At 41.7% G+C, this 26321-nt stretch overlaps 1 protein-coding gene across 1 annotated transcript; it reads left to right on the top strand.

Annotated features, from left to right (window-relative positions):
- Positions 1 to 9169: 9169 nt before the first annotated feature.
- On the top strand, positions 9170 to 25712 carry LOC137347728 (probable G-protein coupled receptor 34). Its single transcript, XM_068012585.1, has 2 exons — positions 9170 to 9282; positions 20107 to 25712. The coding sequence occupies exon 2, from the start codon at positions 20130 to 20132 to the stop codon at positions 21168 to 21170; it is 1041 nt and encodes a 346-aa protein (XP_067868686.1). The 5' UTR covers positions 9170 to 9282; positions 20107 to 20129; the 3' UTR covers positions 21171 to 25712.
- The last annotated feature ends 609 nt before the right edge of the window (positions 25713 to 26321 follow it).

The following is a 26321-nucleotide window of genomic DNA, read 5'->3' as shown; positions in this document are numbered from 1 at the left end:
CCTCAAGCTTTCTGCTGCTGAAATCCTTATTCATTCCTTTGTTACTTGCAGACTTGATTACTCCAATGCTTTCCTTGCTATTCCCTCATCTTCCATCTCCTGTAAACTTCAGCTCAACTAAAATGCTACTCCTGAATCCAATCCCATGCTAAGTCTTGCTTGTCCATCACACCCATCACTGACAGATGCTGCCAGACCTGCTGAGTATTTCCAGCACTTTCTGTTTTTATTACATCTGCAGTATTTTGCTTTTATTTTATAGCACAGGGCGGCACAGTGGCGCAGTGGTTAGCACTGCAGCCTCACAGCTCCAGCGACCCGGGTTCGGTTCTGGGTACTGCCTGTGTGGAGTTTGCAAGTTCTCCCTGTGACCGCGTGGGTTTCTGCCAGGTGCTCCGGTTTCCTCCCACAGCCAAAGACTTGCAAGTTGATAGGTAAATTGGCCATTATAAATTGCCCCTAGTGTAGGTAGGTGGCAGGAGAATGGTGGGGATGTTGTAGGGAATATAGAATTAATGTAGAATTAGTATAAATGGGTGGTTGTTGGTCGGCACAGACTCAGTGGGCCAAAGGGCCTGTTTCAGTGCTGTATCTCTCTATGACTAACAATATTCTACAGCTAGCAGAGCATGGGAACCCGCATCATAGGATGTTCCAAACTGAGATAGAAAAACATTCTAAAAGCCTGTAGGTTGGAGCCCACATGGGGAAAAAAAAAAACGATCATGGACAGATCCAAATGGAGAAGTCTCTATCATCAAACAATCTCAATATTTAAGGAGAACAGAGTCAGGTCCCTACAGGACAAGTGAGTATGCTGCAAAGCCAGTGCCTTCACCCACCCTCCAACAGTGATTTCATATGCGATGTTTGCGATCAGAACTGCAAATCAAGATTTGGTTTAACATCACATATGAGCCGACAGCAATCTGGATGGTGAACAACCTCTGTCCTTGCTGAACGCAGATCTGTCAAAGCAATGGGAGAATCCATCAAAGTGATACCAAAGGTGGGAGAAAATAGACTTGGGAAGCTATGGCCCTATTTGTCTTATTTCAATTACATGTAAAAAAATGTAATTGATTATCAGATGTCTTTTGGGCCTCCTTATCTCGAGAGACAATGGATACGCGCCTGGAGGTGGTCAGTGGTTTGTGAAGCAGCGCCTGGAGTGGCTATAAAGGCCAATTCTGGAGTGACAGGCTCTTCCACAGGTGCTGCAGAGAAATTTGTTTGTCGGGGCTGTTGCACAGTTGGCTCTCCCCTTGCGCCTCTGTCTTTTTTCCTGCCAACTACTAAGTCTCATCGACTCGCCACAATTTAGCCCTGTCTTTATGGCTGCCCGCCAGCTCTGGCGAATGCTGGCAACTGACTCCCACGACTTGTCAATCAAGAACTGACTAGATGCAGCAACGTAGGGTTGTTCTGGAAGGATGAATTAAGATGGTCCGAATTTGCTTCCTCATCCATAAGTATTTTAAGATCTTTTAGTTCTTCTTCCCTTGTTCCCTTCCCCCTCCACTCCCTTCAGCCTTTAGTCCACTCCACCCTCACCTCCCATCGTAACCTTTCAGGGCCATCACAAAACTGTTCTTCTTGCTTTTCAAAATGATCATAGCACTTCTTAACTAATTTTTGAGTAATGTTATGGGCCTATAGTTATCTTTTTCTTTTCCGGGAAGTTTGCAGTTTGCCTTTAAGGCTGTAACAGGCCCAGTACTACTTTAAGGCAACAAGCTCCAGGGACTGAGTCAAAGAATGCATTCTCATTGCTGTACGATACAGCCACTCAGGACCAAGGACATGAGATGCAATGTTGCCAACTGATATTTGAAACTAGCTGAAAAACTGGCTTTTGAGACACAGTTAACAGATACACACACAGACTGTCTGCCAGCATATACTGAAGGAAAAGAGAGCTTTCTATCAGTTTATTATACTCTGAGAATTCTGATATCAAGCCAGATTAAATTCTTAAAAGAAAATAACCAAATTTCTTTAACTACTGAACTGTAATTGCTGAAATTCATTGCTGGAAAAGAAGAGCATCAATTCAACTGCTGAATATAGACTACAGACTGTTCTACTGTTGAAGAACCTTTTCTCCCCCATCAGATGGCTATGAGGACTTCAAGCAACGTTAGACTGTTCCACATTGGAAGAGTCCACTTCGGCAGGAGCGTAAGTCTGCAAGGACACAAATTTTTTTCTATTTTAAATTTTGTTTATGTCTTAGTAGTGTTTAAGAATTTAGTTTTTCTAATTAAGCAGTTAATTTGTTGATCTAAAGACACCTGATTTGGTTCACCTCATTTGGGGGCTAATAGATGGTCAATTTGGCTGTGCTTTTCTTTAATTTGGAACTTTTAAAATGATATGTTAGGCAATCTGTGGAGGGGTGCGGCTAAATCAACAGTGTGTTTCTCCCACCACAATCAGAATTGTATATTTTGATTGGGGGCTTTGACTTGAGCAGTCGTTGTAACAATAAAAATTATTTTACTGATGAGCACTTTATAAGTGAAACAATCAATTTCCCACTGGCAAAGAGCAGTCTGCGAGTGCTGGAGCAGCCAAGGATGGAGGCAGATTGTCTCCGTGCTTTGAAGTGGCTGAAAACAGAGGCAGATGATGCAAGGAGGAGTGAACAAGAAGTTTACTATGGGTTTTCGCTCCCTATCAATTTCCTGTGATGTTGTTCCAAATAGATTGGCTGCTGTCATGTTAAAATCCTAAATTCCCAAGACTGATGCCCCACAACGTTCAAATAGGTAGAACCAGTGAAACAAGATGATCCAGAACCTATTTCTCCCCATTTTCTGCTATTCATTATACTGAGGACAGTATAAGAATCCTATGGAAATTGCAATACACAGATAATTCAGCATTGTTGCAATTAATTGCTAGACCTGGGCTACATTATCTCTGCAAGAAGAGATTGTTTTTTATTCATTCCTAGGATGTGGGCCCCGCTGGTCAGGCCAGCATTTATTGCCCATCACTAATTACCCTTGAGGAGGTGCTTTCTTGAACCGCTGCAGTCCTTGGGGTGTATGTACACCCACAGTGCTGTTAGCAAGGGAGTTCCAGGAGTTTGTCCCAGTGACAGTGAAGGAATGGCGATATAGTTCCAAGTCAGGATGGTGTGTGGCTTGGAGGGGATCTTGCAGGTGGTGGTGTTCCCATGCATCTGCTGCCCTTGTCCTTCTAGGTTGTAGAAGTTGCAGGTTTTGAAGGTGCTGTCGAAGGAGTCTTAGCAAGTGGCTGCAGTGCATCTTGTAGATGGTACACACTGCTGCTACTGTGTGTCGGTGATGAAGGGAGTGAATGTTGAAGGTGGTGGATGGGGTGCCAATCAAGTGGGCTGCTTTGTCCTGGATGGTGTCGAGCTTCTTGAGTGTTGTTGGAACTGCACCCATCCAAGCAAGTGGAGAGTATTCCATCACACTCCTGACTTGTGCCTTGTAGATGGTGGATAGGCTTTGGGGAGTCAGGAGATGAGTTACTCGCCGCAGAATTCCCAGCCTCTGACCTGTTCTTGTAGCCACGGTATTTATGTGGCTAATACTGTTCAGGTTCTGTTCAATGGCAACCCCCAGGATGTTGATAGTGGGGGATTCAGCAATGGTAATGCCATTGAACATCAAGGGGAGATGGTTAGATTCTCTCTTGTTGGAGATGGTCATTGCCTGGCACTTGTGTGGTGCGAATGTTACTTGCCACTTATCAGCCCAAACCTGCATGTTTTCCAGGTCTTGCTGCATTTGTACATGGGATGCTTCTGTATCTGAAGAGTCACAATTGGTGCTGAACATTGTGTAATCATCAGCGAACATCCCCACGTTTGACTTTATGATGGAGGGAAGGTCATTGATGAAGCAGCTGAAGATGGTTGGGCCTAGGACACTACCCTGAGGAACTCCTGCAATGAAGACCTGGGACTGAGGTGATTGACCTCCAACAACCACAACCATCTTCCTTTGTGCTAGGTATGACTAACCAGTGGAGAATTTTTCCCCGATTTCTATTGACTTCAGTTTTTCTAGGATTCCTTGATGCCATACTCAGTCAAATGCTGCCTTGAAGTCAAGGGCAGTCACTCACACCTCACCTCTGGAGTTCAACTCTTTTGTCCATGTTTAGACAAAGGCTGTAATGAGGTCAGGAGCTGAATGGCCCTCATGGAACCGAAACTGAGCAGCAGGGCGCAGGTTATTGCTGAGCAAGTGCCGCTTGGTAGCACTGTCGGCGACCCCTCCCATCACTTTGCTGATGTTCGAGAGTAGACTGATATGGCGGTGATTGGCCGGTTTGGATTTGTCCTGCTTTTTGTGTACAGGATAAAACTGGGTAATTTTCCATATTGTTGAGAAATACCAGTGTTGTACCTATACTGGAATACCTTGGCCAAGGGCATGGCTAGTTCTGGAGCACAAGTCTTCAGTACTATTGCCGGAATGTTGTCAGGGTCCAGTGCCTTCAGCCGTTTCTTGATATCACAATGAGTGAATTGGATTGGCCAAAGACTGGAACCTGTGATGATCGAGACCTCAGGAGGAGGCCGAGATGGATCATCCACTCGGAATTTCTGGCTGAAGATGATTGCAAATACTTCAGTCTTGTCTTTTGTACTGATGTGCTGGGCTCTCCCATCATTGAGGATGGGAATATTAGTGGAGCCTCCTCCTCCTGTCAGTTGTTTAATTGTCCACCACTATTCATGACTGGATGTGGTAGGACTGCAGAGCTTAGAACTGATCTGTTGGTTGTGGGATCACATAGCTCTGTCTATTGCATGCTGCTTCCATTGTTTGGCATGCAAGCATGTGTTTTGGCTTCACCAGGCTGACACTTCATTTTTAGATTTTCCTGGTGCTGCTCCTGACATGCCCTCCTGCATTCTTCATTGAACCAGGGTTGATCCCCCAGCTTGATGGTAATAGTAGAGTGGGAGATAGGCCGGACCATAAGGGTTACAGATTGTGGTTGAATACAGTTCTGCTGCTGATGTCCCACAGCACCTCATAGATGCCCAGTTTTGAGTTGCTAGCTCTGTTCAAAATCTATCTTATTTAGCATGGTTGTAGTGCGAGGTGGGTATCCTCAATGTGAAGGCGAGACGTTGTCTCCACAAGGACTGTGCGGTGGTCAGTACTGTCATGGACAGATGGATCTGCGACAGGTAGATTGATGAGGACGAGGTCAAGTAGGTTTTTCCCTCTTGTTGGTTCCCTCACCACCTGCCGCAGACCCAGTCTAGCAGCTATGTCCTTTAGGATTCGGCCAATAGTGGTATTACTGAGCCACTCTTGGTGATGGACATTGAAGTCTCCCATGTAGAGTACTTTCTGTGCCTTTGCTACCTTTAGTGCTTCTTCCAATTGGTGTTCAACATGGAGAAGCACTGATTCATCAGCTGAGGGGGGCAGTAGGTGGTAATCAGCAGGAGGTTTCCTTGCCCATGTTTGGCCTGATGCCGTAAGACTTTATGGGGTCCAGAATCAATGTTGAGAACTCCCAGGGCAACTCCCTCCCGACTGTATACCGCTGTGCCGCCACCTCTGCTGGGTCTGTCCTGCCGGTGGGACAAGACATACCGAGGGATGATGATGGTGTCAGGGACATTGTCTGTAAGGTATGATTCCGTGAGTATGACTGTCAGGCTGCTGCTTGACAGCTCTCCCAATTTTGGCACAAGTCCCCAGATGTTATTAAGGAGGACTTTGTAGGGCTGTGTTTGCCATTGTCATTTCCAATGCCTAGCTCGATGCTGGGTGGTCAAATTCCTTTTCTTAGACTTTGTAGTGGTTTGATCAACTGAGTGGCTTGCTAGGGCATTTAAGAGTCAACCACATTGCTGTGTCTGGAGTCACATGTAGGCCAGACAAGGTAAGGATGGCAGATTTCCTTCCCAAAAGGGTATTAGTGAACCAGATGGGTTTTTACAACATTCAACAATGGTTTCATGGTCACCATTAGACTAGCTTTTAAATCCAGATTTATTAATTGAATTCAAATTTCACTATCTGCCATGGTGGGATTTGAACCAGTGTCCCTAGAGTGTTAGCCTAGGCTTCTAGAGTACTAGTCCAGTGATATTACCACTATGCCACCGCCTCCCCAGAAAGACACAAATTTCAGATAATGAGCTAGACTGCTGATAGAAACTTTCACAGGGCTGTTTGAATGAAAAAAAAGTTTCAAAAATTGTATTACCATATTGTTGAAATATAGATGATGGACATGTTGTAAATTTACCAGAATTACAAGGAGATGTTACGTGCACAAGAATTGTATTCTCTGGCACATAGAAAATTAAGGGGTGATTTAATCAAAGTTTTCAAGATATTACGTCGGTGGCAAATTCCTGTCTGCTGAAGGTAAAATCCAGCCCATAGAGTCATAGAGTTATACAGCACAGAAACAGGCCTTTCGGCCCACCGTATCCATGCCGGCCATCAAGCATCTATCTATTCTAATCCCATTTTTCAGCACTTGGCCCATAGCCTTGTATGTTATTGCGTTTCAAGTGCTCATCTAAATACTTCTTAAATGTTGTGAGGGTTCCTGCCGCTATCATCCCGTCAGGCAGTGCATTCCAAGTTCCAACCATCCTCTGGGTGAAACACTTTTTCCTCAAATCCCCTCTGAACCTCCTGCCTCTTACCTTAAATCCATGCCCCATGGTTATTGACACCTCCGCAAAAGGAAAATGATCCCTTGATTTTAAAATTCTCAACCTTGGGTTCAAATTCCTCCAAAGCCTTGCCCATCCCAATCTCATAACCTCCTCCAGCCCTACAACTCTCTGAGATCTTTGCACTTCTCCAATTCTGGCCTTTTGCACATCTCCATTTTTAATTGCTCCACCATTGGCGGCTGTGCTTTTAGCCCTAAATGCTGAAATTCCCTCCCTAAACCTCTCCACTTCTTTACCTCACTCTCCTCCTTTAAGATGCTCCTTAAATTCTACCTCTTTGATCAAGCTTTTGCTCACCTGTCCTAATATCTTCTAATGTGACAGAGTGTTAAATTATATTTGATTAGGCTCTTTTGAAGCGCCTCGGGAAATTTTACAATGTGAAAGGTGCTATACAAATGCAAGTTGTTGCTGTTATTGTTGTTGTAGTTCGACCCCATCTGGAGTACTGCAGTCAGTTCTGGGTACCGCAGCTCAGGAGGAATGTATTGGTCTTGGTGGGGGCATAGCACAGTTTCATTAGAATGATTCTGGGAATAAAAGGGTTAAATTATGAGGGCAGATGGCATAGACTAGGCTTATGTTCCCTTGAATATCGAATATTAAGGGTGATCTAATTGTGGTGCTTAAGATGATTAAAGAATTTGATTGGATATATAGATAGAAGCTATTTCCTCTGGTGGAAGAGTCCATAACAAGGGAGAATAACCTTAAATGTAGAGATAGGCCATTTAGGGCTAATGTTAGAAAGCACGTCTTCACACAAAGGGTCGGGGACATCTGGAACTCTCTCTAAAAATAGCAGTTAAGGCAAGCCAATGGAAAATTTCAAAACTGAAATTGCTAGATTTTTGTTAGGCCTAAGGTATTAAGTGTTAATGAATCAAGGCGGGTACATACAATTAAGAGACAGATAGGCTATGATCTCAATGAATGGTAGGACAGGCTCAAGGGGCTGAATGGCCAACTCCTGTCCCTATGGCCTTATAAAAATTAAAGTTTGAAGCCCCCAAACCATCATTTATGTATATTAAGAAAATGCAATTTGCAGAAGCTTTTCTTTTTTTAATGTAAGAGATTCTGATGTTATTTTAAAAAAGCATTCAATGTTATGGAAAATACAGCATAGGTCTGAGTAAGGTGAAAGATACCAATTTCACTGAAGAAAATGCTATAAAACACCAGAAATAGTAATTTTTAGGTCCTGATCTGCCTGTAAGTTCCAACTGCAGGAAATCTGTATTCTCAGTTTTTTTTTTTGCACGGAGGCTGAACTATGATTGAGGAAACATGAGCATAGCAATATTTTGGCATAAAACCATAAATCATTTACATGTGAATTCCTTTGCAAAAAAGATGGTGAAACTACACCCATGCCTTAGTCAGCAAAACGTTCCCAAAAATTCCGCCAAACAACGAGCCAGATTTGCAATGAAGTTTTGTGAATTATCATTTTGCCCTTGGCTCATGTGGGTTACCATTTTGTTACCACTTAGTAATGCCAAGAGGCTCATTTTCTATTTGCCAATCTGCAAATATATGATTATTGTAACTGGATTCAGTGGCACAAACCACAGGTACCATAAGGTGGGCTGACGAGAACTGCTATGATCTTTGTGTTTGTAAGCTGAGTGACTTGCAGGAAGAACCCTAATAGCCATGATCAGGAAACTTTGCCCTGATAAGCCAAGCTGGACTGAGGGGCTGGATCCATGGGAAACCCCTCGAACTGTATCGTTAATATTCTCAATTGCTGTAAATGTAAAACTGTAATTGACATGACAATTGTGAAACGGAAGGGTTGGGAAGAAACTCATGACAGTATTGAAGGAAACTGATCTCCCTTGCAATGTTTGTATTTTTTGGTGCTGTTTGGAAACTGTTTGGCAATGTAATTTTTACAGATTTTTATGAATAAAGTATATTTTGGAAAAAAAAAATTTTGCCCTGATAAGTTACTTGGTTTCGTGCATTTTTAATTCATAACAATTGAATTTGGAAATTGCCAGATATGTAACCTTACAGATGCTTTTAGTTCTCAGTATTAAAGGATATGATGTTTCTTGCTAATTCTTAAATGCCCTATATTAATCAATATAAATAAATGCAAGTTCTGTCTTTTTATCCTGATATTCATCTGGTTTTACTGCAGTTGTTGATTTTGCTGAGTTGTTTATTGCTCAAAGCTGAAGAAACTAATACTTCAGACTGAAATGCTATGAAGTAATATTTCACCTCGGTAGAAAAGAAATTACTGGACGATGCATGAAAGTCAAACAGAATTAGTAAGATCTTCTGGTTTATGCCCAATATGGTTATATTAATTGCTTCTTTGCACAGCACGTCATTAGCTTGCATCAACGTCACATATGTCATTCAACCTATAGAGCCTAATGCGTATTTGACTCATTATGCATATGTTTGGTCTGGAGCAAGGCAGGATCATTTCATTTAATAGATGCGATCGATGGAGGCACAACTAATAAGGTTTTCTGCTACTAGTTTTGTTGGCATTTGTGCCAGTGGAATTAAAATGCTTTAAACCTGAAAAGATTTATCTTGATTTTCGTTCTTTACACCAGGTATGTTTTATTTTGCTATTTTGTACTTTCCAATGAGTAGTACACCTTCAGAAATTAATTAGAAGTGAGTGACTGCTGAGTATGAGGATGTTTTAATTATTTTTATGTTAATACTCTTGGTTTGGGTGATTTTTGGTTCAACCAAGGATATGGCTACTTATTTTTAATTGTATCTAGGTTCAGGTTCGCTTTAATGTTTGAAGAGTTTGGGTTGTTTTTGACTTTAAAGACTGTAAAAACCTCAGGTGTTGGATCTAGTTTAAAAGTCAGCTACAAAAGGGTATCATAAAAGAATAAAGCAAATGTGTGAAAGGCAGCACATTCACTGTGGTCTACTCTCTCATCTACGTAATACAAAAATAAAGTCAGGGAAAACTCCTTCTGTTTAGGAGAAGACAGCCTTTTCTCTTTGAAGGTCCACCATTTCCACTCTCTGATCTCCAGAAGGAGCCAATTTTTTCTATTCATTCATGGGATGTGGGCATCACTGGCTAGGCCAGCACTTATTGCCCAGCCCTAATTGCCCTTGAGAAAGTGGTGGTGAGCTGCTTTCTTGAACCACTGCAGTCCATGTGAGGTAGGTACACCCACAGTGCTGTTAGGAAGGGAGTTGTAGGATTTTGACCAAGCGACAGTGAAGGAATGGCAATGTAGTTCCAAGTCAGGATGGTGTGTGACATGGAGGGGAATGTTCCCATGCATTTGTTGCCCTTGTCCTTCTAGTTGGTAGAGGTTGCGGCTTTGGACGGTGCTGTCTAAGGAGCCTTGGTGCCTTTCTGCAGTGCATCTTGTAGCTAGTACATACTGCTGCCACTGTGCGTCGCTGATGAAGGGAGTGAATGTTTGTGGATGGGGTGCCAATCAAGCGGGCTGCTTTGTCCTGGATGGTGTCGAGCTTCTTGAATGTTGTTGGAGCTGCATCCATCCAGGCAAGTGGAGAGTATTCCATCACACTCCTGACTTGTAGATGGTGGACAGACTTTGGGGAGTCAGCAGATGAGTTACTCACCGCAGGATTCCCAGCCTCTGACCTGCTCTTATAGCCACGGTATTTATATGGCTACTCCAGTTCCTGGTCAATTGGTAACCCCTAGGATGTTGATAGTGGGGAATCAGTGATTGTAATGCCATTAAATGTCAGGGGGAGATGGTTAGAGTCTCTCTTGTTGGAGATGGTCATTGCCAGGTACTTGTGTGGCACACATGTTACTTGTCACTTATCAGCCCAAGCCTGGATATTGTCCGGGCTTGCTACATTTCTACACAGACTGCTTCAGTATCTGAGGAGTCGTGAATGGTGCTGAAATTGTGCAATCATCAGCCAACATCCCCACTTTTTTATTTTGAGATACAGCGCTGATACAGGCCCTTCGGCCCACCGAGTCTGTGCTGACCAAGGACCACCCATTTATATTAACCCTACAGTAATCCCATATTCCCTACCACCTACCTACACTAGGGGCAATTTACATTGGCCAATTTACCTATCACCTGCAAGTCTTTTGCGGTGGGAGGAAACCGGAGCACCCGGCGGAAACCCACGCAGTCACAGGGAGAACTTGCAAACTCCGCACAGGCAGTACCCAGAATTGAACCCGGGTCCCTGTGGTGCTAACCACTGCGCCACTGTGCCACCCTTCTGATCTTATGATTGAAGGAAGGTCATTGATGAAGCAGCTGAAGATGGTTGGGCCTGGGACACTACCCTGAGGAACTCCTGCAGTGATGTCCTGGAGCTGATGCTATTACCAAATGCATCTTCCCCTCCCCTGTCAGCATTCTGAAGGGATAATTCCCTCCACGACACCCTGGTCCACTCCTCCATTACCCCCGACACCTCGTCTCCTTCCCACGGCACCTTCCCATGCAATTGCAGGAGGTGTAATACCTGCCCTTTTACCTCCCCTCTCCTCACTATCCAAGGCCCCAAACACTCCTTTCAGGTGAAGCAGCGATTTACTTGTACTTCTTTCAATTTAGTATACTGTATCCGCTGCTCACAATGCAGTCTCCTCTACATTCGGGGCACCAAACCCAAATTGAGTGACCACTTTGCGGAACGCCTTCACTCAGTCTGAAAACATGACCCCGAGCTTCCTGTCGCTTGCCATTTCAACACTCCCCCCTTCTCTCATGCCCACATCTCTGCTCTGGGCTTGCTGCAGTGTTCCAGTGAACATCAACGCAAGCTCAAGGAACAGCATCTCATTTACTGATTAGGCACATTACAGCCTACCGGACTGAACATTGAGTTCAATAAATTTAGAGCATGACTGGTCCCCCTTTTTTAATTTTAATTTTTTATTTTATTTTATTTTAGTTTGTTTCATTCATTTTTTTTACCATGTGCCTACCCACTGTTTTTATTTCATGTTTGTGCTTTTGGCCTGGGCTGTTCATTATTCCGTCATTTAACGCCCTCTCTGCACTAACACTTTGTCTTTCACCACACCATTAACACACCCTTTGCCTCTGCTCCATGACCTTCTGGTCAGTTATTCTCTGTGACCCTCTGTCCTATCAACACCTTCCCTTTTGTTATCTTTTGCCCCACCCCCACTTTATTTGCTTAAAACCTATTACATTTCTAACCTTTGCCAGTTCTGATGAAAGTCACTGACCTGAAACGTTAACTCTGCTTCTCTCTCCACAGATGCTGCCAGACCTGCTGAGTATTTCCAGCATTTTTTGTTTTTATTTCAGATTTCCAGCATCTGCAGTATTTTGCTTTTATTCCAGAAGCAGCCATGTAGCTAATGTCAGCTGTAGGACATGTTAGGAAGTACTGTATATCAGGGGATGTCTAGGTCACACAGCTTCACTGGCTATGAATGCAGAGGTAGATAAAACTGAAATTTTCTGGCTTAAATAACTACGATCAGCATCATGGATTAGAAGCAATGTCTGTATGTGCTACTGAGCTGCTCACTAATAAAGCCTGTGCTTGACTGCAGCTGAGCAGTTTCTACAGAACTTGGAAGCTCAAAGTAGGGGTTTCCATGGACGAGAGGAAGTAAAGCCAAACTTTAAATACAGCCTACCCGCATAGAGGCGAATTTCACCTTGAAAGCACCACAACACCCACCCACAGCCCAACAGCCCCCACATGCCCAAATATTTGGACCTCTTCCTTTACTTATAAGATTCAATGTTTTGCAATTGTCTTTCCTGTAATTTTTAGAGCTCACTATACTGAAATGGAGTTTGAGTTTCGAGTGATTGTTCTAAAGAGTAATCTGTGCAAATTGACCTTTTTTCTTTTTGACATGGTTTTCAGTTCTGAAGAATGGAGCACGAGCTCACTCATCCACTTCTTGCACCCAGTGCTGCCATCACACACTCTCAAATCAGGTGTAATACAGCCAGATACAGAATAAAGTTCCCTCAACTCTGTCTCAACAGTGCAAAAGACAAAGATGCTTGGAATCAATGATAATTCTTTGTCACCATTTCATTTTTCTTTAAAGGGGCACAGATGCTGAGATTTATTTTTCAAATTTGAGTTAAATGGTTTCACACTTATCTGGAATTGTCATTTAAAAATAAGTAGTGCAAATTTGATACCTTTTCCCACAGTTTGAGTTTATTTACAGGCAGGAGAAATGTACTGTGTGAAATACTCGGCTCTCTGCATTTACATGAAGTATGGCAAATTGCTTTCTCAATGTTCAATGCTGATTCTGAAATTTGTCAAAATACAGTGATCATATGGAGCATTTCAGGGCTGTTATGCTGCACGTTTTAGACTGAGCTGAAATGGTTTCAGTTTCACATGTAATTCGAAAAGTATAATGTAACTCAGACATAGTCATCAAAGTTAAGTTTCGACAAGTGGTGTGAGTCAACTCTGAAGAGGTAACCTTGTTCCTTTTGCGCTCTACACTGTCTGCACTACCTTGAAACAGCATGAACCCTCGGAAAGGTCATCAAATCTTTTTTAATATTTGCAGAGACTCCACCTTCTCATCAGCTACTTAAAGTGTAGCATTGTCTGAGTGCCGGGGGGAGAGTTGAACATATGTGTTATTGCAGAGTAGTGCTTTCCTCAGCCAGAAAGTAACACAGAATCAGCAGTATAACTTAGGTCTGCTGGCCTCACATCACTTTGAACTGCCATCAGTCTGAAACTAGTACCTGTCGTGTACTGATGCCTATAAATTCATGACTGGTTAAAATCCTTTATATAGCCCTATTCTTTCAAAAGCCCTGTGATAAACATAAAACATTACTTGAAGGAGTGGCAGCGAAGCAATAGAACAGACTCTATACTTTCTCAGTTCGTTCATCTGACTCAGCCTTGTAGCCAATCAGTTTCCATTTCGGTACACTTACAAACTGGAATCAGAAAAGCAGTTCGAGTTTGTATATTGTCCTCCAGTAGTTGACTTGCTGATGACCAATTTAGTAGTAGTGACAAGTTTCTTGTTACCCTCAGGTTTCACAGAATGGTTTGCTTAGATGTGAGATTATTAGCAGATAATTGACAGGTTTTAAAATATATGCTTTCTATCTATTTTTGGTTTTGGATGCTATCTGTCTAGTGGTTACAGATACATTATCAATCTTTGACAGCCTAGGCCCAGCGTGAAAGGATGCACCTGAGTTTCAGAGTTTGGGAACACAATGTATCTGAAAACCACATTATGGTGGATGAGGGTTTGCAGGAAACTGATCTCAGGCTCAACTAGCCACAGGAAAATGAGCAGAAATAATGCATGAAAGTGAAATGGTGCTAATAAAAACTATGTAGGATATGAAATAGATTTTAGGAACAGAAAAAGTTTATTTGGCTCAACAAACTACAGCTCCCAAGGCCTTAAAACCAATCGATTGGTTTCAGCCCATTTTCTGTACTCTTGTCACTTAACCTCAATGATTACTTTCCAATTGCTTTTTGAAAATTTTTAATGCATTTCCCTATTCACCATTGCAGCAAGTTAATTAAATATAACCTCCCCTTTCTGATTCCAAAATGACTGGCCCTTTATCAAATTATGATTTTCCCCAGGATTTCCCTGCTAGATCCCTGATTTAAACATTTTTCCCTGTAGTTGATGCTTAATTGACTTTTACATTGGATTCAGGTATATCTTTTTAACCTTGTGTTAATCACTTTCCAGTCCTTGGGAACCTCTCCTGAATATATTGACCTGTTTTATTCTCTTTCCTTTGAGACTTGAGCGTATGTTGTCCATACCTACCTTTAAGTGCTTCTGACTTTCTCTTGGGAAGGCCAAAAGCGATAAGTGATCACTTTGCGGAACATCTCCATTTAGTCCACAAGTGTGAGCCTGAGTTTCCGGTTGCCTGTCATTGAAATTCTCTGTCCAACTCCCACTCTGACCTCTCCATCCTTGACAACTTACACTGTTCCAATGAAGATCAACATAAGTCCAAGGAACAGCACCTTAGAAACATAGAAACATAGGAAATAGGAGCAGGAGTAGGCCATTCAGCCCTTCGGGCCTGCTCTGCCATTCAAAAAAGATCATGGCTGATCGTCTAATTCAGTACCCTGTTCCCGCTTTCTCCCCATATCCCTTGATCCCTTTGGCATTAAGAAATATATTTATCTCCTTCTTGAATATATTTAATGACTTGGCCTCCACTGCCTTCTGTGGTAGAGAATTCCACAGGTTCACCACCCTCTGAGTGAAGAAATTTTTTCTCATCTCGGTTCTAAATGGCATACCCCATGGGTAAGGCTTCCACTGCTATGTTCAGACTGGCCAAGAGAGTGTGGGAAAATGGCGCACTGACACGGAACACAAAAGTCCGAGTGTATCAGGCCTGTGTCCTCAGCACCTTGCTCTACGGCAGCGAGGCCTGGACAACGTATGCCAGCCAAGAGCGACGTCTCAATTCATTCCATCTTCGCTGCCTTCGGAGAATACTTGGCATCAGGTGGCAGGACTATATCTCCAACACAGAAGTCCTTGAAGCGGCCAACATCCCCAGCTTATACACACTACTGAGTCAGCGGCGCTTGAGATGGCTTGGCCATGTGAGCCGCATGGAAGATGGCAGGATCCCCAAAGACACATTGTACAGCGAGCTCGCCACTGGTATCAGACCCACCGGCCGTCCATGTCTCCGTTATAAAGACGTCTGCAAACGCGACATGAAATCGTGTGACATTGATCACAAGTCATGGGAGTCAGTTGCCAGCATTCGCCAGAGCTGGCGGGCAGCCATAAAGACAGGGCTAAATTGTGGCGAGTCGAAGAGACTTAGTAGTTGGCAGGAAAAAAGACAGAGGCGCAAGGGGAGAGCCAACTGTGCAACAGCCCCAACAAACAAATTTCTCTGCAGCACCTGTGGAAGAGCCTGTTACTCCAGAATTGGCCTTTATAGCCACTCCAGGCGCTGCTTCACAAACCACTGACCACCTCCAGGCGCGTATCCATTGTCTCTCGAGATAAGGAGGCCCAAAAGAAAGAAAGAAAGAATATCCTGAGACTGTGATCCTTGGCTCTAGACTCTCCAGCCATCGGGAACATCCTCCATGCATCTAGCCTGCCTAGTCTTGTTAGAATTTTATAGGTTTCTATGAGATCCCCTCTCATTCTTCTAAACTCTAGTAATATAGGCCTAGTCGACCCAATCTCTCCTCATACATCAATCCTGCCATCCCAAGAATCAGCCTAGTTAATCTTCTTTGCACTCCCTCCATGGTAAGACCATCCTTCCTCAGATAAGGACACCAAATCTGCACACAATACTCCAGATGTGGTCTCACCAAGGCCCTGTATAACTGTAGCGAGACATCCTTGCTCCTGTACTCAAATCCTCTTGCAATGAAGGCCAACATATCATTTGCCTTCCTAACTGCTTGCTGCACATGAATGCTTGCTTTCAGCGACTGGTGTACAAGGACACCCAGGTCTCGTTGCACTTCCCCCTTTCCCAATCTATCACCATTCAGATAATAATCTGCCTTTCTGTTTTTACAACCAAAGTGGATAACCTCACATTTATCCACATTATACTGCATCTGCCATGCATTTGCCCACTCACCCAACTTGTCCAAATCACATTGGAGCCTCTTTGCATCCTCCTCACAGCTCACAGTCTCCCCCAGCTTTGTGTTGTCTACAAACTTGGAAATGCTACATTTAGTTCCCTCACCCAGGTCATTAATATATATTGTGAATAGCTGGGGCCCAAGCACTGATCCCTGTGGAACCCCACTAATCACTGACTGCCACCCGGAAAAAGACCCGTTTATTCCTACTCTCTGTTTCCTGTCTGTCAACCAATTCTCAATCCATGCAGTATATTACCCCCAAACCTATGTGCTTTAATTTTGCACACTAACCTCTTATGTGGGACCTTATCAAAAACCTTCTGAAAATCCAAATACACCACATCCACTGGTTCTCCCTCATCTATTCTATGAGTTACATCCTCAAAAAACTCCAGTAGATTTGTTAAGCATGATTTCCTTTTCGTAAACCCATGCTGACTTTGTCCAATCCCGTTTACGCTTTCCAGGTGTTCTGCTATCACATCCTTTATAATAGACTCTAGCATTTTCGCCACTACTAATATAAGGCTAACTGGTCTATAATTCCCTGCTTTTTCTCTTTCTCCTTTTTTAAATAGTGGGGTTACATTTGCCACCCTCCAATCTGTAGGAACTGCTCCAGTGTCTATAGAAGTTTGGAAGATGACCACCAATGCATCCATTATTTCCAGGGCCACTTCCTTTAGTACTCTGGGATGTAGATTATCAGGCCCTGGGGATTTGTTAGCCTTTAACCCCATTAATTTCCCTGGCACTTTTTTTTTTACTAATACTGATTTCCTTCGGTTCCTCCCTCTCATTAGACCCTTGATTCCCTAACATTCCTGGGCGATTATTTGTGTCCTCCTTTGTGAAGTCAGAACCAAAGTATGTGTTTAATTGTTCTGCCATTTCTTTGTTCCCCATTATAATTTCTGCCGTTTCTGACTGTAAGATTAGTCTTCACTAATCTTTTTCTCTTCACATATTTATAGAAGCTTTTACAGTCAGTTTTTATGTTCCCTGCAAGTTTACTCTCATACTCTTATTTTCTCCTGCATAATCAACCTCTTTGGCCTCCTTTGCTAAATTCTAAACTGCTCTCAGTCCTCAGCCTTGCTGCTTTTTCTGGCAACTTTATATGCCTCCTCTTTGGAGCTAATACTATCCCTAATTTCTTTTGTAAGCCACGGTTGAGTCACCTTTCCGGTTTTATTTTTGCGTCAGACAGGAATGAATAATTGTTGTAATTCCTGCACATATTCTTTAAGTATTATCCATTGCCTATCCACCGTCACCCTTTTTAGTAAAGTTCCCCAATCTACCATAGCCAACTCGCGCCTCATACTTTCGTAGTTTCCTTTATTTAGATTCAGGACCCTAGTTTCAGATTCAACTACTTCACTCTTGATCTTAATGAAGAATTCTATCATATTATAGTCACTCCTCCCCAAGTGACCCCACACAACAAGATTGTTAATTAATCCTTTCTTATTGCACAATAACCAGTCGAGGATAGCCTGTTCTCTAGTTGGTTCCTCAATGGTCTAAAAAACTGTCACATACACACTCCAGGAAATCCTCCTCCACAGTATTCTTGCTAATTTGTTTTGACCAATCTATATGTAGATTAAAGTCACCCATGATTACAGTTGTACCCTTATTGTATACGCCTCTAATTTCCTGTTTAATGCCATCCTTTATATCTCCACTACTGTTTGGGGGCCTATAGACAACCCTCACCAACGTTTACTGCCCCTTGGTGTTTCTTAACTCCACCCATACAGATTCCACATCATGATTTTCCGAACCAATATCCTTCCTCACTATTGCATTGATTTCCTCCTTTACTAACAACGCTACCCCACCTCCTTTCCCTTTTTGCCTGCCCTTCCTAAATAATGAATACCCCTGGATGTTCAGTTTCCATCCTTGGTCACCCTGCAGCCATCTACCTTACTGCGATGCTCCACACATTAAGACACAATATCTTCAATTAGGCACTTTACATCCTTTCAGACTCAACATTGAGTTCAACAATCTCAGATCATAACCTCCATTCTCATTTTTTCAGACAGCAGTTGTTTGTAATGATTCTTCTATTGCCATTTATACCTCCTAAAAACATCTTTTGTTTCTTTATTTGTCCCACTACCACCTCCTTTTGCCTTGCACCATCATCCCTTTTGTCACTTAATGTCTCCTGACTTCCATCTATCACAGACCTTCCCTTTCATTCTTTCCCCCTCCCCCTCTCCTTGTCTCTGTAATTGCTTAAAACCTGTTACATCGCTAACATTTTCCAGTTTTGATCAAAGGTTTTCAACCTAAAACATTAACATTGTCTCTCTCATTACAGCTGCTGCCAGACCTGCTGAGTATTTCCAGCATTTTCTGTTTTTATTTCAGATTTCCAGCATCTGCAGTATTTTGCTTAGAACCATAGAAACATTACGGCACAGAAGGAGGCCATTCAGCTCATTGTGTCTGTGCCAGCCAAAAAAGCTAGCTGCCCAATCTAATCCCACCTTCCAGCACCTGGTCCGTAGCCTCGCAGGTTACAGCACTCCAGGTACCTTTTAAATGAGTTGAGGGTTTCTGCCTCCACCACCATTCCTGGCAGTGAATTCCAGACACCCACCACCCTCTGGGGGAAAATTTTTTTCCTCGTGTCCCCTGTAATCCTTCTACCAATCACCTTAAATCTGTGCCCCCTGGAAATTGACCTCTCCACTAGGGGAAACAGGTCCTTCCTGTCTGTCTAGGCCCCTCATAATTTTGTACACCTCTATTAAGTCACCCCTCAGCCTCCTCTGTTTTAAGGAAAACAACCCTAGCCTATCCAATCTTTCCTCATAGCTGCAACTTTCAAGCCCTGGCAACATTCTGTAAATCTCCTCTGTACTATCTCCAGAGCAGTTATATCCTTCCTGTAATGTGGTGACCAGAACTGTACACAATACTCCAGCTGCAGCCTAACCAGCATTTTATACAGTTCCAGCATTACATCCCTGCTTTTGTATTCTATACCTCGGCCAATCAAGGAAAGTGTTCCATATGCCTTCTTCACCACTCTATCTACCTGTCCTGCCACCTTCAGGGACCTGTGGACATGCACTCCACGATCTCTCATTTGTTCTACCCCTCTCACTACCCTCCCGCTTATTGTTCTAACTTTCCCTGTTGTTATTTGATCACTTCTTAGACCCCTTTGCTTTCCCTGGAAACCTGCCCCGAGACAAATACAAAGTAACTGTTCAACTAATTCCATATCCTCCAACTTCAATCCCCACCTTCATTTTTAAATGGAGTTTACATTTGGAAACCTTTTTTTTTACCTAAAATTATCTCTCATATGCAAAACTAGTTTATGTCTAAATAGCTGGAATTTGACACCTTTGCCATGCATACTGGGCTTGCCTCAGTGGGTAGTACTCTCGCCTCAAAGTCAGAAGGTCACAGGTTCAAGTTCTATTCCAGAGATTTGAATGTGTATTTGAGGCTTGGATCTTATTGGATCTGCTCTGATCCCAATGGCTTAATACAATAGTAGGCCACCAGAGTGTGGGGAGGGGAGTTGAAATTCAATGTTTCTGTAACATGAGTACATTGGCAGCTGGGGTTCTTTTGAAATTTAGGAACTTAACCAATATTTTTGTTCAGTCTGTCCCTACAATGCATGAACTGAATCCGATGACTCTAAATGAGGAGAGTCATTCCAATCCATTGCACAACACCTTAAACTCTGGCACTCTGTGGCACTATTTTACCCTTTGCATTTCCGCTTTTGTTATTAAAATATGTCATTTTCATTCCAGGATATTGACAGCAGCAGCGAATCATGAATTTCACCGCAAAACGGCCGGATATAACATGTAATTATACAGCTGGCCAACTGGAGAAGGTGGTCCTTCCTGTCTTGTATTCATTCATTATTTGCATTGGATTACCAGCCAATTTCCTAGCCTTGTTAGTCTTCGTACAACAATCTTTTAAGAAACATGGAGTCCTTGTCTATCTGTTGAACCTCACAGTGGCTGATTTGATCAATTGCCTGGTCCTTCCATTCAGATTAGCGCTGCTTATTACAGGAGATGCCTGGGAAGAAAAATCTAGGACATGTATGACTGTAACAGCAATCATTAACTTGGGGTTTTATTCTACATTAGCATGCAGGACACTGTTCATTACCTTTATAAGCATTAGCCGATATGTGATAATTGTAAAGTACAATGATAGAAAGCTGAGTGCATTTTATAATGCAGCTTTCGCAAAATATGCTTGTATCATATTCTGGGCTGCAGGGATTCTAATTGTATCAACACATTTAATTCATATTTTAAAGCGAATGGGTACATCTGAATCTATGTGCTACAGTGTCAAGATTTACAAAGGCTCACAGGCCACTTCCATTTTGCTTGTAACCATTTCATTAGTATTTTTTATGATTTTAATGGCATTTATTATTTTTTATGTCTTTATCATAGTATATTTGTTCAAAGTGAGTAAAAGCAGCACAGTTCAACGAAACCAGGATCTTCACATTCGAATACAGTTCATAATTTTTGCTGCCATAACTGCCTTCGTTGTTTGTCATTTGCCATATTACTTTTATCAGATCACATCAAGTATTTATCGAATCGTACACAATGAATGTCACTGGCTGGAGCAAATGCAAAAGGCAAAAATTATGTTACTTTTGCTGGTTTCATTCAACAGCTGTTTAGATCCTATTCTGTACTATGTCATTCCCAAATGTTCCTCAAAAGTTACATTGAACTCAGACCCACTAACCATTGCAGAAAAGTCTCCAGAAATGGACCCTGTAAAGAGCGATCTTGTGATAAAATGCAAAATTGAACTATTTACATCTGGTTCTTAAGATGAAAGCATTTTCTCCAATGCTTTATATTGTGTGTAGTCTGCTTTTTATGTCAAAATGTTGGCATTTGCAGTTTTTTTTAGATCCAACCATTTATCTAGAATAGCAGGTGACCTCAGATCTGGGTTTGGGCATTAACAATATCCAGTGCAGCTGCATGAGGTAATACTAAACAACTATTGGTTCTGCCAACCAGTTAACCCACTGTAGATCCACATTAGTCTGGATGCTTGAGCCACAGTTGCAATCCTGGGTGGGGATGGCACAGGTGGCTGCAGTTCCTGCTCCTTTCCCCCACTTGCTACTTTTAGTAACCTGTTCGTTTAGTCATTCTATTGTGAGCGTGATGAGGTGGCTTTGGCAGGATGTTAGCTTTTTTTAAACATATGCTGAGCATAATGAAACAACCTTGGATTCCTCTACTGCTGTAGTGGTAGCATTTCACAATTGGTGAGGCCACAGGTTTTTTTCTGTTTGATGTCTGTGGACAGATGGAGACAGGTTTGCTTCAATCAGAGTTTCTTACCTTTGAAAGTGCCAGATTCTGTCAAGTGAGATTTGAGGCAGATGACAAATGTTATTCATAAGAGTAAACTAGTCTCTGTTAAAGGCCATCTAACTTTTCATCATAGCAGTGAGTTTACCTCTAGGATATGGAACCCTTCTCCAGTGTGCTAGTCGTGTGTTTGAATTGCTTACTGTAGGTCTGTTCTGCTTTTGCTTTTTTTTTTCCCCCAATGATATTCCAAACTAAAATATAAGCAGGATGATGACAAGCAAAACATTTCAAAAGAGGCTGTAGCTGTACATAAGGTTTCTTAAGATCATTTTGATATCTTGAGTAAGTATTAACTGCACCATTTTATGTAAGTATTAACTGCACCATTTTATAAATGTGCAGAAAAGCCCTCTTAAAATACAAGACAGAACAATTTGCTGAGTTGATGTATTGGTCTCAGGACAGGATGTTGATATGATCTTGTTTCTCTGAGGGTTGCAATGGCAACTTAGCCTCAGGCTGATTTTAATGTGCGTGTCACATTCACTTCTACCTTAGCTTCCAGCACACGGTGTAAAGAAGGAAAGAAAGACTTGCATTGATGTAGTGCCTTTCACAACCTCATGATGTCCCAAAGTACATCATGAAGTCCTTTTGAAATGTAGTCACTGTTGTAATGTAGGAAATGTTATGTTTTAGTGTAGTTATGTGGCAGTGATGGTAAATTTTATTTTATTTTATGATGAAAAAACAGAAAATTACAGCAAACAAGTCCAATTATAATGTATAGTAAAATGAAAATACAGCAGATGCTGAAAATTTGAAATAAAAACAAAAAATGCTGGAAATATACAGTAGGTCTGGCAGCATCTGTGGAGAGAGAAGCAGAGTTAACGTTTCAGGTCAGTGACTTTGCATCAGAACTGGCAAAGGTTAGAAATGTAATAGGTTTTAAGCAAAGTGGGGCAAAAGATAACAAAAGGGAAGGTGTTGATAGGACAGAGGGCCACAGAGAATAATTGACAAGAAGGTCATGGAGCAAAGGCAAAGGGTGTGTTAATGGCGTGGTGAAAGACAAGGCATTAGTGCAGAGGGGTGTTAAATAACAGAATAATAAACAGCCCTGGCCCAAAGCACAAACATGAAAAAAAAACCAGTGGGCAGGCACATGGTAAAAAGTGAATGATGAAACACACTAAAATAAAAAAAAATAAAAAAGTGGGGGGGCCAGTCATGCTCTGAAATTATTGAACTCAATGTTCAGTCCAGTAGGCTGTAGCGTGCCTAATCGGTAAATTAAATGCTGTTCCTCGAGCCAGTAAGTCCAATTTCAATGCTTTCAATGATATGAATCTGTTTTTGTAATCGTTTTTAATTTATGCTTTTAGAGCATCTACAGAAGAAATTACAAATGGTCTTTACAAAGTTGATTGTAATTCCTTCAATGATAAGCACGAATTTACTATTGTGTGTATATATATATATATATATATATATATACATGTGTATTGTATCAACTGAGCCTATAGATCTTAGAACAATCAGGCAGACACACTGCCTTCTTCTATTCTGTATTTTTCTCTTTGATGACAGAAAGCACTCAAAACTTGCAAAACTTGTATAAGCAAGATTTGGGCCAAGGAGTAATGGCAGAACATTGGGGGAAAAAAAGGAATGAATTTGGTTCAGTAGACACTGCTTGCAGAAGAATGTGGTTGGATCCCTGAAAATCATGTACAAATATACCTCAGCCTTCTTGTTGAATGGGCTGTGGTGAAAGAGTGCTTTGATGTTCTGATTGTACTCCTAAGGAGTTCTAACAAAATAACCTTTGACAAAGTCCCAAATGTGTGGGAATTCTTTACCAGTGACTTCAGTGTATGTTGCTATTGTGGACATGATTTTTATTTTATGGAACTTGCAGGTGCATAGGAACACCACCAAGTTCCCTTCCAAGTCACACACCATCCTGACTAGGAACGATATTGCAGTTCCTTCACTGTTGCTGGTCAAAATCCTGGAACTCCCTTCCAAACAGCTCTGTGGGTGTACCTACACCACAAGGGCTGCAGCACTTCAAGAAGGTGGCTCACCTTCTCAAGGGCATTTAAATAAATGCTGGCCTAGTCAATGATGCTCATATCACATGAACACATTTTAAAAAAATCTTGAAAGGTTTTTTGTGTGAAGTTGAAAATTTGTCTCACCTTGTTTGGTAATTCGGTGAGTGTTACGACCGAGGCAGGAGGAGTGCAGTGCTAATTCAGTCCCATTTTTCCACAGGTCACAACATATATTTAAAATTTTTCCACTTACTTATACAGGCAATTATATACTCTATTTTTCCCAGAATAGAACACACAAACCAGATTTCTCTCTTTAGCAACAAAATTATCAGTCTATTATAAAAACAAGTCTTAACTAGTAATGAAGTAAAACATAAACACACAGATTAAAACTTTTACAGTCCCAACATTGAATTTTAGGGTTGCCTTTTTTACCTTAGCATCTCAGACTCACGCACACACACACATATATGTATACCAGTTAACCAAAAAAAAAAGGGATTTTTGGATCAGAGCTCTGTTACAGACAAAAAGCACTTGGGTTGATTACTTGCTCATTTTTGAAGAAAACAGCAGATGAGATATGTTGTTTCAAAACTAGCATACAGTCTAACTTCTGAGTACGCGTAGACAGGTCACTAAGATCTTTAGAACAGTTCTTTTCAGGCGCGTTGAGAATTATTTTTAGCAGGCTTTCTTCAAATACAGGAAACAAGATGAATTGACATAGTGGCCTTCTCAGGGTCTTTAGAGTTTTGCTGGAAAACGAAGCTGGGTTGTGGTCTTCTCCTCTTCCTTGGAATTTTCTCCTTCTGCAGCAGACTTAACTTTATCTCATTCCGTAAGATAAAACACACGCACACTGACTGACAAATAAAAAGCTTGTGAGTTTTTGTGCACACTCAGATGCTCTGCTGCTACTGGGCTTGTCCAATCAAGGGACCGCTTGTCACTTCTCTGCCCCTGTTACCCAGGGTTTCTGTTCTATCTTTAACTTGAGTCCTGTGACAACCATTAACATTGTTGCCACCAGCATCATTGTTGCTTCCTTGTAAAAAAAAAACCTGGTTTAACTTTATTCAGTTTATCTATAAATTCCTTTAAAAAATATTTTAAAGAAAAAAATCACTTTCATAACATGAGGGACAGAAAATATGTCACAAGAATTAACACATTTAATGAGACGACATAGCTGTTAAATTCAATAAGCATTGTGTGGTAACATAATGGATGATTTTATTTCAGATTCTCTGAAATATTCTCCCAATGATATAACAAAACGATAAGAGAGCCTGGAGTGTAACTGCTACAATGGCCCGGACTTTGCAGTCTGTGGTGCAGCAACGATACTCTCTGCTGACCTCGAATAGATCCAAGCATGAAACTGTTGTATGTTTTGTTGGTATGCTGCCACCTTAATATACTTAATTAGTCTAGCTTAGAGAGATTCTTTAGTCTTGAGTACTTAGCACATTAACCTTTATTACAATGTAACTATGTATAGCTCCACACCAGAATGTGTGACTCCTCTGAAGTCATGCTGCTTCTCTCTTCAAGTCTCTCTCACATGTGATCTCTTACATCATCATGACAGGAGGTATTCTTTACGCTTCTCAACATTAACCCTTTCAGAGCCCTATACTACAGAACCTACCACAATCTCCATGTCGAGAATTTCAATTGTCTTGAGAGAGGTTTCCCTCCCAGCGTTGGCTGCAGCCAAGCCCAGTGGCACTGTGCAGCATGGGTGAGAACAGCAGACAGTTGTGGGCATGGCGTACAGTCATTGCACCATAAAAGCTGTGTAAAGCAGTCTGCTGCAGTAAAAAGGCATTAGAAAATCAGATTTAGCAGACATGATTAATTTTACAGAATTAAAAATATAAACAATTTTACAAATTGTTTTTTAATTTTCAAAATTGAAAACTTACATTTTTAAAAAGTACAATCATTTTGATCAGATAAATCATTTTAAAAAGGTGATATTTAAAAGATCTGATAAATCATTTATTTTACTTTTTAACAAGATTTATCAGTCTTTGAAAGGTTTCATGTTTGAAAAAATCAATCCATTTTAAAAGACGCTGTCTGGCGTGGACCTCCTCTTTAAGCATTGTGATTGAGAGGAGGCCCCTTATGCCTGGAAATACAGGTCTAAAACTTTAAAGTGTAATTAATTTGTAATTAGTGAGCAATTAGCCCAAAATCGCACTGGTTCCATACTTGCCATTTAAAGTAGCAAAGCTTCAGGAGTAATGTTGGTTGGCCCACCACAACTTTCAGACTTGCACACTACAGTACGTATATGCATTCTGAATGTTGCAGGGCCTCTCCAACAGCCAGTAATTGTGAACGCTAACCATGTCACTGTTAGTGGCACCTTAAAATCCGGCCCTTTCCCCATCAGGGGCCCCCTAGTGTTCAGTTGTACAATCTGCAAATATAATACAGAAGAGCAACAAAGCTCGGAAATTATTGCACCAATTGATTTAATAATAACTCAGTGTACTGTAATGTCTAATATATTGTCAATGTTGGTTTAAGTAAGCTCTGAGATCATTGCACCCTATCTAGCTGTGCACTGAT

This window comes from Heterodontus francisci, chromosome 32 (genome assembly GCF_036365525.1).
Source record: "Heterodontus francisci isolate sHetFra1 chromosome 32, sHetFra1.hap1, whole genome shotgun sequence".
Taxonomy (NCBI): Eukaryota; Metazoa; Chordata; class Chondrichthyes; order Heterodontiformes; family Heterodontidae; genus Heterodontus; species Heterodontus francisci.
Note: the sequence above shows the minus strand (reverse complement) of the source record. Positions and strands in the feature narration are given on the sequence as shown.

Bases quoted from the DNA above. Each gene is read 5' to 3' on its own strand.
- LOC137347728 (XM_068012585.1), top strand. From the start codon at position 20,130: ATGAATTTCACCGCAAAACGGCCGGATATAACATGTAATTATACAGCT.